We start from the raw sequence: 21,106 nt of genomic DNA on the forward strand, positions 1-21,106 counted from the left end.
CAGTTTTACAATGTACTATGCACCTTGTATCAGTTTTGAGGTGAAATTTTATTCTTGAGAACATTAACCATCACCTCCCGTCCACTCTATTAATGTTACAGCAGATATTAGTCACGCCTTTTAATTAAAACAGAGTGTTCATTTATAATTTCATTGGTAAAAATACTGTGAATTTCCCAGTTTACATTTATAGTTACTCATCTGCCTGCATACTTCCATTCCCTCCCAACACAGCTATTTCTGCAACCACCTCAGAAGCATATTAGTTGCTTTCCTAATCACAGGCTAACTAAACCAGTATATCCTATACTCCTGTGAGTGAACCCTAACTTTCTGCCCTAACTCTCTCCATTATGTGTTGTTTTTGTAGGATACGCAAGGCTTTGGAGAATCGTACAAATATGGAAGATGATCGTGTGGCTATACTAGAAGCACAGTTGGCACAAGCTAAGCTCATAGCAGAAGAAGCAGATAAAAAATATGAAGAGGTAAGAGTCAGGGATCCAATAATTGGCGTAATGGCTTTGTTTTTCAGGTACCTGCAAATGAACGAGTCACGAGAGCTGCTGCTGATCTACAATGGCTGTGTCTTTTCAGAGTCCAGTTAGCATTGATACCAGTGTTCATATTTAGGAATAGGGTCTTCAAAAGCTTACACAGAAAAATAGCCCTGTCTAATTTCAATTTGGAAGACAGAAACTTTCTTTAAAACAATGAGATATAAAATTGAGAAGAAACTTTAAAGTGTCCTATTTAGAACCAGACATTTTGCTGCAGTGTACTCTGACAAGACACAGCATCACATATACCCTCTCCTGGCTGGGAATGTGGGAGTCCAGTTTTAATAACACACATTTGTTTTCTTTTTTGGTTTGGTGCAGAGCTCGTAAGATTCTTGAGAATCGCAGCTTGGCTGATGAGGAGCGCATGGACGCTCTAGAAAACCAACTGAAGGAGGCCAGGTTCCTGGCAGAAGAAGCCGACAAGAAGTATGATGAGGTGAAGGCGCCCTCCTCGCATGATGGAACTTAGAACAAAACAGATATAAGCTGTTTTGGTTTCGTTTAACAAAAGAAAGAAGTTGTGTGTCGCGTTTAGTTTTGTTTTTATATTCTGTGGTTCTTACATAAACACCATGGAACATTGCAATGCTGGAAAAGCTAGAACAGTTGGGGAAGATAAGAAATTATATTTTACGTCTTTAGTGGCTTGTTAGTTTTGCTTATTTTGGTGCCTTACTAATCCGGAGTGCTAGTGGAATAGGATTCATTTGAGAAATAGCTGTCAGACTGTATTATTCTCTGGAGTGTTCTTTCCTTGTACATGTGAACAGTTGACAATTTTTCTTTTATTTCTTGAAAGTGAAAATGCCTGGTGTGACTTTTCATTGAAATGACATGGACACAGTGTTTTCGGTAGTGTTGCTCAAGCAAGCCTGGTGTGTGCCGGTCAGCAATCCTCCGTACGTAAAATACTTTGTACTGAGTTTGCATTCATTCGACGGTTGTAAGTTCCATGGTGCCCAAACATCTGGCATGAAGTGTTTTCCATAATATGTACTAAAATGTTTGTTTTTTACAGGTATATGTCTGCTAGATTTTTTAGATTTCACTAACTCACAATATCTCATCCCTGGAATGTCTCAAATTGTGCTTTGTAACAGTAGCATTGTTCAATTCCTGTAACAGGTTCCAGTAACCTCATAGCAAGAGCAGTTTCACCTTTGTGTGTTTTTCTTATCATGGCATGATTTGGATTAGATTTAATTTGTTAATATTTTGCTTGTTATGTATTAATGGATTTTGTCAGAAATATAAATTCCGTTAGACACATAAGTGTGCAGTAGATTTATCATTCACCACAGCATCACAAAAGTAAAGTTTTCCAAATAGTAAAACTTTCATTAAACAAGAAAAAATCATTATAGCTCAATCTGAGTACATAGATGAATAATGTTTGCTTAACGTATCTAGCACTGTGGGTGACAGATTTACACCGCCATCAGTCATGTTTTATGGGGCAAAAGGCGGCTCACAAGGTAAAGTGGGCAGATGGTGCACTAATTTCCCATAAAATGTGATGTAGATGTGGAAAGTCACCATCTGCTTGTAACAGAATAAATGTTAAGACTTTAGTAGAACTGGTTCAAGTGTATTTACTAGCATTTGAAAATACATTGCATAAATTATCTTCTTGTACATTGATAAAGTTGTGTAAGAAAATGTTGAAAAAACTATTGAACCAGTCATTCAAATTTTCATCAGTCTTGAAAATTGAACATGAGAGAAACAAGTGGAAAAACACTAAACTCAACTTTAAGTTTTTCTACAATATTTTTTCTGTTTTGTGGCTAACCAATTGTTTCCTAAATTTTTATTGCCCATATTGACAAACTGAAACATGCTGTTTGATCATGTGTTGTATCTTCCATTCAAATATTCTCTTTTTTCTTGCACTGAGTGAAGTTATGGGATGTAAAGTCGCATTACTTTTGTGATGCTGTTTATAGTTGAATCTCAGTTAACAATTTAAAAAAATGTGACATCAGTGGATCTAGTTTATCAAAACAGAATGCTTATTCTCAGAAATGTTTGAATGCTGTGTTGCTGTAAATGTACCATAATAGAAATATAAGATAAATTATAATTATGAGAGAACTGTCCTTCCCTTCGAAGTTCTGGTATTGATTAATATCTCATTGTGCAGGCTTCTTAGATGCTTATTTTATCAGGAGTGTGTCGTCTGTAACATGTGTGAATAAGGCACATCTGTTTTTAACAGTCCTTAATTTTGAACATCATTTTTAATACCTGCCAGGTTTTATTAAATTATGAAGTAGTTAAGATGTGAATATATATCATGGAGGACCAGTTCAAGTGAACCAGCTGCAGTTAATGTTGCAAATACTCAGCTGCTACAGAAAATAAATTAAGTATAGGTTCTGAGCAACCTAAGTACTTTCAGATACATCGAGGGAAAAGCTTCTTACCCATAGAATGAAAAATAAGTCTTCCAGGGATTATAAAGAAAATTCTGTAGAAAACTAGAAATAAGCTAGATGAGACATTGGATAATGCCAAATGAGCCTTTTGTGAGTGAGGATTTTTGAGAGGCACTAGTTGATTAATTATTAGGGTAATGTGTTCACCTCATTTGGTTCTTTTCTTGTGGATGTTGTTGATTTGTAAGTGTTCAGTTCATTCTTATTGCTATCAATAATCTACATGACCTATTTTACATTTTATATTGAAGGGTACCTACTAATACAGCAAAGGGTAAGGTCACTGAAAATAATGAAAACTGTTGACTGTAATGTTCATATAGAGAGAAGACATAATTTTCAAGTACAACCAGAAACAAATCAGACATTTTACATCTACACAAAGAAATGAAAAATGAGGCAGACAATAAGGAAAAAAAAATTGTAAGAAACAGCCAGCTGCAAGATACATGCAGGCTATGAACAAAATGCAGTGACAGCAAGTGTGTCTGATGTGCGGTGTAATATCAACTTCAAAAATTGCCTCTATAAAATTATGTAGGTTGCAAAACAAAGGGTGTAGTTGTTTACTTGACACATGTGACATTGGGAGTCAATACGTTCAAGAAATAGTGTTGGTTGTTTATATGAGTGATATTGTAGAGAGAATGTTAAAGATTGCTAAATGTTGCGAAAATTGGGGCACTTTCCAGAATTTTAGAAATTAAAAAAATGTTGTCATTTAAAAGGTAAAACTCTGTATCAAGTAACTTTCCTATCTTGTAGTCTTCACATCTGTCTTCAGCAAGTGTCAAACTACTATCATTGTTCATGCTATGATGGAAATGCTACTATATAGAAGAAGAAAAATAGTGTGTAAAGCTGTAGGATGAAAAGTGAGCAAGGGTCAAAATGCAAAGTAAAAAGCTAATTGTTGTCATAAAAGTGAACCAACAATTAAAAACTAATAGTGTTTGCAAGGAAAAATATTGAGACCAAAACAAAAGTGTGAGACTGAGCCAAAATTAGAGCAGCCTTTTGACTGTGCAAGAAATAACTTCCAAAAAATATTGGCAATATTTTTAGATCTCACTTATATTTGGATTAGCAAATTGGAATCTAACACGGTCCAAGCTGCCCAAATAACAAAATACTAAGAGTGGTGAGAATGTGAGAGGATGGAATTCTGCCTGTCAATACCTTTTTAATTCCTTTTTTAAGAAGAGGGCTGTTGTATCATGGTATAAAGTTCAGTAAATTTTTTAAGAGAGAAGGTTCATAGAAGCAACAGGATAACAAGAAAAGCAGAAAGTGTTCTCATATGCTCTATTGTTCATTTCTAGTCTTGCCAAATTTCTTATGACCATTAGAGCACTCTGTTTTTACTTTCTTTGATGTCTGCACATCCTCAGAAATAAATTAAAATGTGGGCAGTGACGCAAAACTGATTTAGGGTCTGGACACACATAATTAACTCTGAGTTTTAATCTATTTTGCACAGTTCCTGACTGACATCATTGTACACATCAAAAGTTTTAATTGCAAGTGGTATACAACTTTGTTTTTGTGTTGTAATATCCAGGGAGGGTTTGTAGCATTTAGTTGTGATAAGTGCTGTGAGCACAAAAGAATTGACATTAGTGTCTTAACTGTTAAATACACTACGTATTGAAATATTTTATGCCTGCTTTATTTGAATAGGGATGTGGTTGCATAAGGTGACTGGTAGAAACTAGATTTGCTTCTGAGAGTAACCATGATGTTGACCCATTTGAAGAATACCTGTGTTACTCATTTGTGTTGACTTATAAAAACTGGAAAAAGTATTTTATAAATAAAATTTTAATGTAATCTACTTACAATTTAGTGACTGTGTGCACAATTTTTATAAAATTCTGTAGAATCAATTACCATGACTTACCTTAGGTGACATACAGTCAACAACAGTTGAAGTATCACAACATTGAATAATGACATACCTGTCTAATACATTGAAGCGATGATTTTGATATAATGTGACAAGACTCCGGTGAAAGCGAAAACTCTTAGTTGCTTTATTTCCATTTTAATTGCCATTACTCCTGTTTAACAGCAGCTGAACAGAAGTAATTATTGTAGGATTATCTTGAACTAGTTAATGATTGTTGTCGGTTGTTATCATGAATTCTAATAGATTCAGAAATACTGAGTGACCTATTTTTTCTTATGAAGTATGCTTGTGATTAAACATATTATGTAGACATTGTATTGGGAAGTCTGTACACATGACATACTACTATTGCTAAGTTCCTTTGAAACTGCAACTTACAAAAACGTTTACTGCTTGTAAGAATTCAGGTAATCTTAAAGATATTACAAGAGATCTTAGATGTGAATTATTAACATGTTCTGCCTTAAACATCATCATTTGGCTTAATTTTTAATATTGTACAGTATAAACCCTTAAAGTATAATGTAAAATGCTGGCTGTTAGAGAAGTGGCAAGAAGGGTATTCAGGCTTTCTAATTTGTTTAGATATTGTTTATTGGTTTTTTCAGTTACTTACATATGCTGTTATCTAATATTAAGGTCACTTTTCACAATAAGTGTAGAGTTCATTGCTGTAAAATCGAGACTAAAATGTGTTGAGGACCTGGTTAAGTAACACGTGAATTGTTGCATCTTTTAATACTGTGTTTGAAAGTTGAAACTTTAAATACATTTGAGGTACATCAGGAAAAAATCTGTTTCGGCCAGTGCTGGCTTAGTACCAGCTTGTCAAAAGTTAATTTCCTTCATTTGCATAAAGCAGTTTATGTAGATTTGGTCATCTGATTTGGAAATGGTTTTACTGTGCTGTCATTTTAGTGACTGAATGTTGTAGTTGGATTGTGGTCAATAACAGATATTCTTCTATTGTACTTACGCAACCAAAAAAATAAAATAAAATGAAGAGAGATACTGTGGAGAAGTTAGTTCGAAGCTTTGTCAAACATTCATACGTAACTGGGGGAACAATGAGGGTGCTTAAAATGTAGAGAATAATTGGATTACAGTTCTGTATTTTGCAAAAAATCTATAAGATATGATGTACTTGTTCCATTGTTAAACCTATTCATGGGAACAAGTTTTTTAAAACTTGCGGAAGTTGTACCGTTTAGTGCCTTCAATGATTTTTCTCATTTTACGTGAAAATGTTTCTTATTAGTTCAGTTGTCATTCAGTGATCAGAGGAGGGTTATGATTAAGACAGTGAACTCACATTTGGAAAAGTGATATTCAAATCCCTATTAGATATTTAGATTTATATCTCTCACAGTTTCATTAAATTAAGGCAAATTCCAGAGTATTCAATCAAAAGAAACACTTATTTCTCATCCTTGTAAAACTGAAACTTATGCTCGTTCTTGAATTATCCTCTTCTAAACAGGACACTGAACCTAAATTTTCCACATTCATTCACACATTCTTGAAAAATAAATCACAGGGGTGCAAAATTTATCAGCCAAAAATTGACAGCTGTAAGACAAAAGAGTTTCATTCTTTGCACTGCCTTGAGCAATCATTTTTACACTTGAAAGTAATAATGTAGGTTAACTGCGTTGTTTGGTAACAAGCCCTTCGAGTAACACTTACATAACAAGAAAATGGTTGCTACATTTGTTCTAAGCTGTTTGACTTTCTTGTCTTTATATTTACTTAAAATTATTCTTAAAAAACACTTCTTGTTGCCACATTCTATTGGGTCCACAACTTCAGCACATGCAACACCTTGAAAAAAATGTGCTCTTAATTGGCACAGACCTTCATGAGTGACAGTTGGTCAACTGTTTTAAAGCTGTGTATTATAAAGGAACTTTGTAGGAGGTCATGTAACTATCATCATCCACCTGCATAAAATAATTCTTATTACTGGTTCCCCGTGGGATGCAATGTTATGGGAGTAAATTGTCCGAAGAAAGGGCAGATGGTGCCTTATCTCAGATAAAAAAAACCTCCTTGAAAACAAACGAAAGTAAGTTCAAACAAGTGTAAAGTGTTCAGCAAATTTGAAGAACATGGTGTATCACCTATTTTTTATCTCAATTACTAAACTGGCAAACTAAAAAGTAATTTAGGGCTTGTGTAATGTAAGTAAATGGATAGAGGTCACTATCACAACCAGTAATAACAAAGTAAAATCCAAAATATGAATTGTCATCAGATATTTCGGTCAAGAAGTTGGCTGCTTTTGAATAAAGCACAAAATGCTGAAATGTCAGTGTAATTAGTGGAAGTGGACTTAAAAGCCAAATGGCATAGCTAACCAGAGGAAAGGTCACTGTACTAGTGATATATGTACTTGATTCTCTATAGATAGTACAAGGAATTGGTTTTTTCTTTTTTACAAGTTTCTTACGTCATTGTTGTTTTCATGATACGATTCTTGGACAGATGTAAGGAGGGCATACATAAAGTAAGGAATGTTTTAATGTAAATAAATAAAAATAAAAGAAATACACACAACTTTCACAGAGTTATAATATCTTACTGTATTTTCCAATGTAGTCACCATAACTGTCAAGGCATATGTTGTAACATTGGATCAGTTTTACAATTCCCATGTTGTACCCCATCTGCTGACAAAAAACTGAGGCAGGATAGCATTGCTTGTTTGAGGTCTTAGTTGTTTGTGGACAATTTTCTCCCAAAAATTCCTTTAGTTTTGATTGAGTAAAGATCACTTGGTGCTGAGTCAGGGCTGTAAGGAGGATGTAAAAAAAATTTCCCACGTAACACTGCTGAAATTATTGCTGGGTTAAAGCTGTTGCTCGAAGCCAAGCATTTTCACGAAACAGAAACACCTTTCCTGACAACATTCCACGTCATTGAAGACTCGTTCATTGCACTATCACCACAAACCTCATTTGATTGGCAAAATTTTTTGTATCCATTAAATGAATAACACTATGCAGTTCACATTTGGCAGTATGTTCAATGGACACCCCTAGTTCAAAAGGTTATACAATAGAGAGAGACTGCTTGACAACAAAACTTTGTTCACATGGAGTGGGGGAAGGAGTTAACTGGCATATTTGTGGTGGTGGCGGTGGTGGAGGAGATTGGCACTGGGTGTGGTATAAAAACATTCTTCACTTTTGCGATGACCCTCATACATAACTAGGACTGTATCACTGGCATCAGTATATCGTAGAATAAAATAAATTTTATGGTGGGCCATTTGGATCTATTTTGACAATGAAATTTTCTGTGCAGGAATAACTTAGATTCTACAAGCAGTAAACATTTAACACTGGGCACACTCTGCTCATAAAATCCATATGACATTATATAGTAATACACAAGGCAAGTCAATGTTTATTGACTTCTGCCTGGCATTCAATAGAATTCTCCAATATTACCTACTGGACAAGTTGAGGTTTCATGGAGCACTGGACTAGCGGTGTAACTTGAATCAAGACTTACAGCAAACCAACAGTCTTGTGACATTCATTGCTGCATAAAGAATCCCTTGAGACTTCTCTGTAGTATAATCTTCAGTTATAAGCATCCATGTAGTTCCTATATATTTTATCATCTACCCATCTTCCCTTAGGTTGTAATCTGTTAACCCCCCCCCCCCCCCTCTCTCTCTCTCTCTCTCTCTCTCTCTCTCTCTCTCTCTCTCTCTCTCTCTCTCTCTCTCTCTCTCTCTCTCTCTCTCTCTCTCATCCATTACAATCTAGCACAGAATGTCCACCATTTGATAATTTAACAATTTAATATGCATTTACTTCATTTCATGTCTTGCTCACCTCTTTTTAATTAGTGAACTTTGCCTTCCACTGCCATGTTTTTTTGTTGTTGCATTTGTCCCTATTTGAGTCACCGTAACCACTCTAGGCTATTTTTTGTGTTACTTTTTGTCCATCTAGTCATACAGTGAACTGAATAAAAACTTCCCATTAAACTCATTCTGTAACTCCACTGTTAATCTGAACTACTTCATTTTGGGAGCATTTGATTTTCAAGTATACTTTGAAACTTGCTCTGTTCAGATTGTTGTTTCCATATTGAAGCCTACTTGCACTAGAAACAAACAGTGCAATATCATCAAAATACACATAGATCAGATGTTCTTTTAACATACATTTCATTTTCTCAGTTCAAATATATAACTTCTGGAGGAGCTGCTCAGAACCTTCGGCAAGAAGCAATCACCTAGTATGATCATTTCAGTTCAGATTTTACAATAATTCTGAGGAAGTCTAGTGGAAGCAGGAGCATGAGCATTGGCATTTGTATTCTTTTGTATATTAATGCAGGTTGACTCAACTATTTGCTTCTCAAGGTTGTTACTCAGGATATTTGTATAGTTGTCAAAAGCTTTCTCAGAATCTGATTCCCAGTCAGTAGTATTTTACACACGCTGCTTCATTTTGTAATTTGATACATGAAATGCGAGTAGCAGATTGTGCTATTCCTGCTTCTAAAGTCAGCTTATTTCTTTTTGTGGTTAAAATCCAACTTTTTTGTGGTTTGTGGCAGTTACAGCAAACAACTCAGTTTCTGTCATCAGCAGGGAGAAATTATAAGATGTGAAATTAGTTAACAGCATGCTCCACAGAAGTGCTAAAAGACTGTTTCATATATAATTTACTGGATAACGTGAGTTTTGCATGATTGATTGATTGTAGAAGAGGTGGTTATAGCACTGGTACACTGCCATTGGTGGTCACGTGGTGTGCTATGGTAACAAGTTCTCAGTAAATAGCTGAGGAGAAGGGTGTAGAGATGGTAACAAAATGTAAGATGATGATGAATTGATTGATATTTGATACAGAGACTGTTAGTAAAAACTAAATGTAAATGAATATATAGTTTTGTGAACAAATAAGTGCAATGACCCATTATTGTGTTTCTACACCCCTGACATTAATCACTGGAAACAATAATAGCCAAAAAATAAACAGGTTACATGTCTGGAACAACAAAGAGTGAATTTAAATGTTGTGGGGAAGCTGACATAGCATGTAAATTCTTTCGAATTAAAGATCCCTCACTGAAGATTAGACATGTTGAGTTGATGATAGGCACACACACACACACACACACACACACACACACACACACACACACGTGGTCATAGGGTGTGTGTTTTGAGTGTCTGTGTGGTTGTGTGAGAGAATGTGTACTTTTCTAGGAAGAGCACTAGTGTGAATGCTGCTGTTAGTGTGTTATTGTGCTCCATGCGTTGATCCACTGTGGGTGAGAGGTTGAATTTCACTTGTTTCATGAACTGCTGCATCCAGGGACTTAGATTAATGAATTTGTCACACACTCTTGCAAATCCATTACTACATACTAAAAAAGAATTGGGAATATGAAAGAGGCTTACTATTCAGAGTCAAAGGGAACTTCCAAAATATAGTTGAACACATACTTCCTCCCACATACAGCATGTGAAGTGGTCATAACTGTGAAATAAGTAAGTAGAACTTATACCTGTACTTATGAGCCGTTTTTCTTCCTACGCAGTATTGCCAAATGAAATAGAATAGGGTTTGGGGTGTGAGAGAAGGGGAAATAAGACGGTGTATGGTGTACCATTTGCCATACACTGTAAGGTGGGTTCTAGAGTGCAAATTTAGTGGAAGGAAAAACATGCAAAATGTTGAACACACTGTGTTTATAGGCAGCAAAAGCTATTGAAACATGAAAAAGGAACTTAGACCATTTGCCTGAACTTAGTACCTTTAGTTTAAAATACAGTGGTGACTGATATTACAGCAACTCTGGCCTTAATTATATAATCATTTTATCCCCTCATGTCCCTGGAAGAGCTAAAGGTATAGTAATATTTAGCTTTTGCAGATAAGTTCAATTATATAACAGTACATGCAACTTGGATTCTGCTCGATATGTGGTTGAGATGTGCCTTGTACTACTAATAAAGAAAATGTACTAAAATAAATTTTTATAACTGTTGGACATTAAACAATATAAGAAGAAACTATCTAACAAGACTTTCTATACAGAGTTAAAATAAAACTTTTTTGACAAATGGGGGCGGGGGTGTTTGTTTGCCTATGGGCCACAAATATTTCTCCGCTAATTTAATGCTGTGTACAGAAAAGAGAGCAAGCAGTTTTTGGCATAGTTTGTTTACACCAAAATAATCATGGATTTGGTTGAAATGTGTGTTTAACAAATCAAACCTCAACAGAACAGAATAATTTGAGGTGATAGTGTAGGAGTAAATGGCAGAGGTCCCACCCTTAGGGACAGTTCACCACCACCATCCCCCCCCCCCCCCCCCCCCCTCCTCCTTCCATGTGTGTCCTTAGTATATTTACAGAGACAAGCTAATGAATAAGACCTGGCATTTTAAAAAATTCATAGTTAAAGTACCTTTTTGTATTCTGCTTACCACTGCGGAATTTTATTTTTTTTTAATTTATTTTATTGCAAGGTACAGACACATTGCAGTAGAACAGATTTAGAATATCAATAGGCTGCATGAAACTGTCACAGTTGATGATACAAAATGACTGCACAGTTATTGTTTCAGAGTAGAGGATATATATTTGATATAGGGAGATACATTGAGAACCCAAATACTTTTTGATTTCCCTTCAGAATCCACATCTTGTATGTTCATCACACTGTTGTACATTGTGATATTCTTACCAAATAAGAGTAACTGTCATAGATTAAAAAAAAATAATTCACATAAGAAAACTAAAATTACATTTGACAGTGGTGGATAACTAGTTACTTAAAGAAATAAAATTCTTTTGAATTTAGTTCTGAAAGATAAAATAAACTTTCATCTACTGTTAATGTGTTTATTGGCAGTAATAAAATTACACCACCTTCAGAAAAATACTGTTTAGCCAGTCTGTCATCTTGTTATAAACCATTTAAAATATACAGCATATGACCAATTACTTGGTACTACATGACTGTAAATGTTTAGTAACTGATAAAATACATTAAACTGTAGTTAGTGATATTGTGCATACAGTTTAATGCCCATTGCACTCATTGGAGGGGTTAAGATTGCCAGGACCTATGTGTTGTTGCAAATTAGTTTGACAATTCATGTGAAGTATCTCCAATGTTAGGGACGAGTTTGATTACAATGCCACAAGAATGTTGGATTTCTTTCTACCAGTGAGACTTAAGTATCACAAAATTGTGTGCTTGACCTTTCGTTCTATATCTTTATGCACCCTGTTTGTCATTGTCATGACAATTCTGTTATACATCTCACGGATACATACAATTACTGTTTGCTGAACCTTGTTTGAGTCACATGTGAAATGTTCATTTTTTCCTTTGTTTACCCATTATTTTGTAAAAACAGAAAAATTAGCAGTGTCAGGTTTTTTATTTTTTATTTATTTTTTGTTGTAATTATGGCTAGTTACACAAGTGCTCTAATACAAAATGTTTACTAAACAGTGATTAAAATATTGTCCGGGAAAAGACAACTTTATAGTTACAGTTGGTTCACATGAATGGAATATTTTAAAGTTATTCTTTTTTAAAAAAATTATTTGCACCCAGGTAGCTTAAGGAGTGTTAATTTGGTGATGGCAGGTTGACTGTATTTATGTAGCCACACCAGTTACATGAGGCTCCCACAGTCAAGCTTAATCATCTAACAGTCAAACTTAAGACAGCTGGGGGCGAAAGCCTTCATTCTATGATAAATGTAATACACACTCTTTCATAACTTTATCTGTGTTTTTACACAGTTTTAGCAATGATAAAACCTTTCACCTATTGTAGCATTCACTTTTCAAAGGTTGAGACTAAGCTATATAGATAGCAACATTAATTAGAAGGGTTTTAAAAGGCACAACCATTGTCCTGGAACCTCTGCATAGGTTTTTTACTTTGTGAATTGATTTACAATCAGGCACTAGTGTTCTCTTAACACTTCTGGATATGGAAATTTCAATTTCTGTTTATACAATAGTCTGTACTCTTTAGTAAATGACTGCAATAAACAATTGGTTATCAATTTCAGTCAATTATTTTGGGACTTCAGTATTCATAAGTGCCAAAGAATAATGTTACTTGATTCCACATGAATCGAGTGAGGTGATGTAAAATAATTTATACAAAAGGAGACTGAAAGGTAGTACTCAACCTTTTTTTCCACTGCAACTAGTTATCCTTCCTTCAGAGGCCTATTAGTATTGAAGTTTTTATCACTGAATGGCTAGGTCTACCATAAAAAAATTTTGATGGTTACACCGGAAATTTTAGATAAACAGTGTTTAGTAAGTGTTATGTATTGCAGTAATTTGTTCATGTTAAAGGGTTCTGACATCTTAGTGTTTGGATTACTTCTCATAGTGTGTTAACTGAGGTGTGTATTGTGCCTCTGATTAAAACAGGTTTTTGAGTTGTCTACATCCCCTCACACCCACAGAAAATCTTTTATACTCGGTCATTACTGTATGCATCCCAAGGTAACTTTTTCACAAAGAGTGGCACTTAAAATACACTTTTGATAATAGAGGTGGACTTATTCCATGACAGTGTAGTTTCCCCTTGTTCTTTGTCACTATAGAATGCAGTAACATCACTGAGCTGTGCCTTCGTAGATGGAAAATCTCATTTCACTCAGAGCACTGGAGATTTGCATGAACTGTGTGTAAATTTAGTTACAATGCTGACCCACAGTGACTAATTTGTTAGTTTTATAAGACTTCTAGATGCCACTTTTGATAATGTTAGCTTGTAGATAGTTCCAGTAGTAAGCACCAGTAGAAAAAAAAAATTGTAACACACAGCATTCAGTTTTGACTGTAACCTCATTGAATTTCACCTAAAGACAATGTGGTGAGAATAAGCATTCTGACTCTACTGAAATTTTTTATTTGGTCTTTGATAGAGCAGTTCCCCCTAGTACTTAAATGATTATGCATGTGTACCTGATAGAGGCAAATAAGATCCTTTTATATGTTAAAGCTGTGATAGTCATCTGTGTGTATAGAATGTATAATTTAATTTGTGCATGCCATGAAATGTGCCTATTGAATGCTGGTGCACTTAAGCTGTTTTTCTTTGTGTGTGTGTGTGTGTGTGTGTGTGTGTGTGTGTGTGTGTGTGTGTGTGTGTGTGTGTGTGTGTGTGTACTTTTTTGGGAGGGAAGGGGAGGAGTTGACTCTATAAACTCAATATTTTTACTGTCTGTATTATGGGGAGACTGCCTACTTTAAAGATTGCCATTGAGTGGGACAATATTATTCCTTCATAAAATTAAAGTAAGTTACCAGCTTTGAACATTTTGCACTTAAATAAGGAATAAAGAAATATTATATGCCAACTACATCCAATCATTTGAACATTTATGCATTGTGGTGTGCATTGAATCAGCTGGCTCAGTAAGTTGTGCAAAATATCTGTTGGGTGAAGGTTGTGGGTTATCTTTCAGGTTGCTCGTAAGTTGGCCATGGTGGAAGCTGACTTGGAAAGAGCAGAAGAGCGTGCAGAAGCTGGGGAATCGTATGTGTCATATGTTAACATAAAAATTTGGCATGCTTTCATCAGTTTGCTGTGTCTCAAAACATACAATCCTTCTGAACTTTCAGGTGTTTGTAGTTATCAGCTTAACATGTCCTGGTCTGTAGTACTTATCTTCATGTGTTGATTCATTTTTAATTGTTTGTGATGTATGGCCCATGTTTTTTATTTTTGCTTTTGCTGTAGAACATCTCAGCTTTCAGGAGCAGCCATGTCATCTGGAGAAATGCTTTATCTTGAGTTGTTCTGATCTGCAAAAGCACAAGAGGAACAATGTTATGCTAAAGCATGATCCAGGAATTATTCTCTCACTACTTCTTTGCACCAGTGATGCTCACATTGGGATTGACGGCATTAATTAAACATTGTTCCTTTTATTGCATGGCTATTGCTAACTGTTTGTTGATATTCACTGCACTACATACATGCTATGAACTTTTTATCACATGTTACCACTTGTAAGATGCTTTCAGCTAATTATATTCCTCAGACGAGCCAAATTTTTTGAGTAAAATTCCTTAAGGGTCACAAATTACATTTATGATCTGGTGAAACATTCTCTTTAAGTGCAACATGTGATATAAAGTATGTTGTAGGTGTTTTATTCTCATACTCACTGCATGTGCATATTTCTTTTGCACCGTGTTGTGATGTAGGTTGCCCGAAAACTCGTGATGATGGAACAGGATTTGGAGCGAGCAGAAGAACGTGCTGAGCAGAGTGACAGGTTAGTCTTAAATCACCGAATTCTAAAAACTGAAATGACCACACTTGCTGGTCCTACAGTTATTTGGGGGGGGGGGGGGGGGGGTTCGACTAAATAGGCAGATGTCAAAGAAGAGAAGAACCGCTCAGTAGAAAACAATATTCCAAATCATTTACTCAAGATATTTAATGCCCCAAAACTCGAATTTCTTGGAGATTGCCAATTTTTCCAGCATATTAAAAAATTGCTAGTAAGAGAGCATTTTAGTTGATGTCCTGTTTTATAAACAATTCTTAAAATTCAGGAGAGAACTCGCGTCTAGCAAGAGTACAAAGAGTTTAATCATCCTTTGTTATCCACAGTGCTTTTCATTGTTCGGATTGGGTATTGCAAGTGTCACCATAACACAGTAAGTAGAAAAACAAACTTTGTAATATGAAAATGCTTATCCACCCAGTTAACTTTATTTATGATTTTGTGTACTAACCTAGTTACTGTTATTAAATTATAGTCATTTACATTTATATTTATCTTAAACTTAATGATAATTGGCAACAGCTAATTCAGAGATAAAGTTACTCGGAGCAGTCCATGCAGTTAAAAGAAACTTATTATGAAAAAATTCAGCTGTAATAAAAAAAAATGACTTTGAATGATTTCCTCATAAGATGTAAATAAATTGTTGTGCAGATAATAATGGTTTTTAAAAATTTGCAGCAAAATTGTGGAACTGGAAGAGGAGCTCCGTGTTGTTGGCAATAACCTGAAATCCCTTGAGGTTTCAGAAGAGAAGGTAAGCAAAACAGTAAGAGTGAGTGTGATTTAGTTATAATGTCAGTCAATTAAGTATTATTCAAAAAATAATTTTAGGAAACAGTACTTACAATAGTCATAATTTTCAATAATTGTTCTAGTTATATGTGGTCTTCACACAAATGAAAAAATTATATTTTAAAATTAGTAAATACTTGTTACCCAGTCAGCTGCTATAAAAACTTTGTTGATGCTAAGCTTCTCTTAGCAATAATAATCTGACGCAAGAGGTTTTTAGATTACACTGACTGTGTAGATACAGTGTTCCATCTGACTGTACATATCATGTTTTCGATTTGGACAATACAACACAATATGCATAATTTAAATAGTATTATCATCATCATCATTATTATTACAATATTATTATTGATGCACTTGATCGTCCAAACAATGCTCCAGTTCTATGGATTGAGTTTGGTTATCCAGTTAGTGTGTACATTCTATAGTGTGTAATGGATATCATGTATGGATATGTATGATACTGCTGTCAAACTCCTTGTGCCTGAAGATGAGTGACAATAGGAACAGGTAGCAAACATGCCGATTTTTTTTATCGGCTGACAGTGGTGTGACATGATTTTTGACAAACATCTGCAAGCTGCGAGGAAATATGTAAATTGAAACTTTATGAGGGGGACAAAAATTTCACTTTGAGCAAAATATGTGGTGCAGAAGAAAAGTTCTTGAATTCCCTTAAATGAAAGTTTTTGTGGTGGTGGTGATACCAGTAAGTTTGTGCAGTGTAATAGATGTGGACCCTAGGCTGTTAATGACGTGACTGGTCAGCTTCAGGTAATTTAATTTCTTCTAGTGATCTTATCATTCATTAGTATTTTGGACCAGAAATAAAAATGTTCCTTCAGTGTTTTTTTTATTGTTTTGGGAGGGGCGAGCAGCATGCACGTTTCCTTGTACACTTAAATTTTATTCACCTTTCCACATAAGGGAGTTGGAAAATGGGGTTAATATTAAATGGTAGTATAGTGTTAATATACTGCAGCCATTGTTGGCAAGTAGCAGATTTGTGTTAAGTGGGGTTTTGTTTTTCCACATAGTTGTCTGTAAGATATTAAATAATGGTTAAGTGTTATAGCTTCGTTGTATTCTGATTTTAGGTAGTTTTCCAACATTTCCCTCAGCCTCTGTGAAAAACATTGATCACTGTGTCAGTCATTTTGCAGCCACGTCTCTTTATTTCGCTGCAGGAAAAATTTTCTATAGCTTTCCATTTCCTTTCACTATTCATAGTAAGTCATAAGCGGAAAACTTTTGTTATAATTCACAGGACTTAAATTTCTAGATGATCTTCAATTGTTGGTTTATCTTTCCATCTCCAGAACCATTTTATGTGGATGATCTCCATAATAATGTATAGGCTTTCACAGTAATAATGAAGATCAATGTAGATTTGATATGCATCCTGTCATGAATTGCTTTACTAAGGAAAACAAATGCATGGGGTGTAAAGTTGGCTTGTAGATTCCATTGTGCATACAGGAACCATCATGTAATGTTTTTAGTGAAGGGGCTACAAAAATTTCGTGGTATGTTTTAAGTAATGGCAATCTGTTAAATAATGAGTTTAAGTCCTCCCTCAACAGATAAAAATGTGCTCATATATATTTTTTCTATAGAACAGATCAGATTGTAAGATGTGAAGTGGCTGATTTTTGAAAGTATTTTATGACTGTTACATGGATCAAGTTTGTAAATATTTATATACTTTAGTGAGTGCAATTAGAGGCTTCATACGCTTAGATTCAGATGTTCCTAGAGGAGTAAATTTTTAGTACTGATTGTAAGTTCATACTGAAACAGAACCTTTCATAAATATCCAGTTCCATTGCTGTTACTTTTATTTGAAGAATTTGGCATGAAAAATTATCTGCACACCAGTTCAAGCATTCGTACCTGCAATAAGAATTATTTTCATTTTAGATGTAATGTATAGTAAAACAGCATTTCATAGTAAAGCAGAGAGAAAGCATCTGGATAGTATGGAGCCTCAGAGAAAGCTTAAAAGTATGTTCTTGTTGATTTTCTTTGTCCAATAAATGATAGTAAACAATTTAATTATGAGATTTATGAATGATATGACTTTTGTTTCCATTGATAACAATAGGCAAACCAGCGTGAGGAGGAGTATAAGCAACAGATTAAGAACCTGACCACCAGGCTAAAGGAGGTATAGCACGACGGTTATTTGTGTCGAGCTAGATCCAAGCATGGTTGTCATAACCGTAGTTTGCAGTGTGCCTGTGATCTTTTTTTTGTGTATTTATTTTAACATGTGAACGTCTTTTTAATGCAGAGTGTTTAGCTTTTGCCTGATGCCTTTGCTTCCTCTGTCACATTTCTTAGGCGACACAGCGTGAAGAGACGTTTGAGGAGCAGGTGAAAGCCCTTTCTGGATCTTTGAAAGAGGTAACTTTATGGAAACAGTACATTTTTATCCTGTCAAACTGGAGACAAGCTTCTACGGAATATTTTCAATTACAGTTGGTGGTGGGCAGCTTACTCACTTCGCTATTTTCTAGCCTTTTTTTTAAAACAATAATGTTGAAGTTAATCATTGCTACTGGGAATAATAGGCTCATTTTAGAATTAACTCAGGGAGGCACTGTAAATATTTTTATTTGGGTTTTTAGTTTCTCTAGGTTTATCTGCAAGTACCATTTAAACAAATTAATTAAAAGTATGTAGTAACTCTGACCTTATAAACAATAAATTTAATTTTTGCTGTGATATTAGTATTGGTAAGAGGAGGGACTGACTGAATTGTGATCCCCATATAAACAGAACAAATTGTTTTCACTCCAATTTGAGTAGTGGTGAGTTGTAAAGGGCCCTTTAGTATTTGCTTAAATTTGTATTGCTGTTAGCACAGTTGACCCATCCCTTTCTTTTCAATACAGTATTGTGTAACCCAGTTGACATTAAATTTATCAGCACTCTAGATCGAATAAATAGCCATGCACTGAGGATGAATCGTGCATACTGTACTTGCAGATATTGCTTAGAAATATCAAATTTAAAAATTGTCTTTTTCTTGGTAGCACCTAATTTGGGAGCATTTCTCCTTGCTACAGCTTCACAGCTTCATCTGGTAAGGTTGGTGACCTCTCTCTCTCTCTCTCTCTCTCTCTCTCTCTCTCTCTCTGTGTGTGTGTGTGTGTGTGTGTGTGTGTGTGTGTGTGTGTGTGTGTGTGTGTGTGTGTGACTTAAAAGGTGTCTAAATTTTTGGTAAATTGTGTGGATGACTACTTTTAACTAATGTTAGCATGCAGATGCTTTACTTCCTTTACTTGTTCACCTAAAATTATGCATGATCAGATAAGTTATGCCCTAATATCACCGAAAATATTTTTATTGTTGGACTAATTATTGTAGTCTGTGCGTGCAACAATTAATAACTTACTCGTGTGTGTGTTGTGTGTGTTGTGTGTGTTGTGTGTGTTGTGTGTGTTGTGTGTGTTGTGTGTGTTGTGTGTGTTGTGTGTGTGTGTGTGTGTGTGTGTGTGTGTGTGTGTGTGTGTGTGTGTGTGTAGGGGGGGGGGGAGACTTGCACGTTTTTTGTTGACAAGACATGGAAACACACATTGATATCTCAAACTACTTTTAATTAGATGCATTATTGAAGATACAGTTAGATTTATTTACACTACTTCGACATAATGTAGTTCTTTGCGAATGTGTGTGTACATATGGTTGCAGCCAGCTATTTACAGCTATATAATTTTAAAAGGTAAACTGTATTAAAGACTTGGAATGTAACACTATTATGAAAAAGATAGTTGATACTCACCATAAAGCAGAGCTGCTAACATGAGGAGAGGCACAACAAAAAGTCTGTCAGAAAGTGAGCTATCAGCTAGCGAGGCCTTCATCAGAAATAGATTACACACAATCATGAAAATGCAACATACACACGACTGAAGTCTCTGGCTGCTGTGACTTAATATTCTTAGAATGAAATGTGTGGTCTAAAGGCAGAGTTCATTTGATCGTAGGAGTCCTCACCCACCTTTCCCTTATGTAACATTGTAACCTAGTGTACAATGTGATCTGAATGTAAATTAAGCTGTGTACCCTCCTCTTATCTCTGTAACTAACTGGGTAAGCCAGTGGAAGGAAATTGAATACCTCATTAGTTGGACTATGTCTTGTAAACGGCTGTGGAGCTTAGACCAATATTTGTATTGAGCAAAAACAATGGTGTTTAAGTATGATCAGTACTTTTGAGTGGCCCTTTCCAAACAACACATGTTGCAAATCTACTCCATTATTAATTTTTCTTTTCTTTGTTATGAGTGGCAGGTGTGGTTTAATTAAGCTTCTTCATGTTTTCAGTCAGACCCTATTCAAAATATGTATGCAAACTACTCATTTAAGAGACTGTGTCATTTTATTACTGTAAGAGCCAAATGCTGATTGTGTGTCAGTAAACATGTTTGAAAAAATTAGTTTGCAAAATTCCCTAACTGTTCTGTACTTAAGTGCATGAAGTATGAACATCATTCCAGTTTGTGTAGTATTTTCCATATTTGGAATTTCCAAATAAGCAGTCCGTAGTAAATGTTTTGTGTGTTAAAATTGTATGTTCTAATCTGCAAATTGAAGTCAATTAAAAGGATATGTCATACAGGTTTTGTCACCTTAATTTTCTTTACACATTGTGGCAGCCTTGAAAATATTAATTTGTACTAACTGTGATACTGGTTGTACAACAACCTGCTTGTGGAGAAATGGTCAAAATAAGGCTTTGAACAGGGCTTAAAGTAACCTGTATGAAGTAGATTTTGTTGCTGACGTAACAGCAAATAGTGAAAAATATTTTGTGGGGAGAGGAGACTTAGTTTCAGAGAAAGATAGTTCTGTAGCGCAAATCGGTGCTGTTATAGTAAATTGCAAAAGCACTGGTCTTATTGAGAGGGATGTTAAATATAAACAAACAGCACTAAAAGATGTAAGAAATTTCATTGCATACTGGAAAGTAAACAAACAGCATAGATTATCAAGATGAGAAAATTGGATGTCACTGAGTATCGTTTAAAGTAAAATTAAAAAATGGAGTGCAGCAAGATCAACAACACAGCATAAA

General features: G+C 35.0%; 1 protein-coding gene across 27 annotated transcripts in view; it reads left to right on the forward strand.

Moving 5' to 3' along the window:
- LOC126281198 (tropomyosin) overlaps window positions 1-21,106 on the forward strand; it is a 147,722-nt gene that overhangs the window by 119,081 nt on the left and 7,535 nt on the right. For 10 of the 27 annotated variants that reach the window (XM_049979928.1, XM_049979918.1, XM_049979919.1 and 7 more), the window contains 4 exons: window positions 882-999; window positions 14,395-14,465; window positions 15,907-15,982; window positions 18,128-18,190. In XM_049979928.1, coding sequence (XP_049835885.1) covers window positions 882-999; window positions 14,395-14,465; window positions 15,907-15,982; window positions 18,128-18,190 — 328 coding nt within the window. Of the gene's footprint in view, window positions 1-370; window positions 489-881; window positions 1,000-14,394; window positions 14,466-15,139; window positions 15,211-15,906; window positions 15,983-18,127; window positions 18,191-18,366; window positions 18,430-21,106 lie in introns of all 27 variants that reach the window. The other 17 variants (XM_049979924.1, XM_049979929.1, XM_049979923.1 and 14 more) reach the window with 3 other exon arrangements.

The sequence above is a fragment of the Schistocerca gregaria genome, chromosome 7 (assembly GCF_023897955.1).
Source record: "Schistocerca gregaria isolate iqSchGreg1 chromosome 7, iqSchGreg1.2, whole genome shotgun sequence".
In the NCBI taxonomy this organism is placed as follows: Eukaryota; Metazoa; Arthropoda; class Insecta; order Orthoptera; family Acrididae; genus Schistocerca; species Schistocerca gregaria.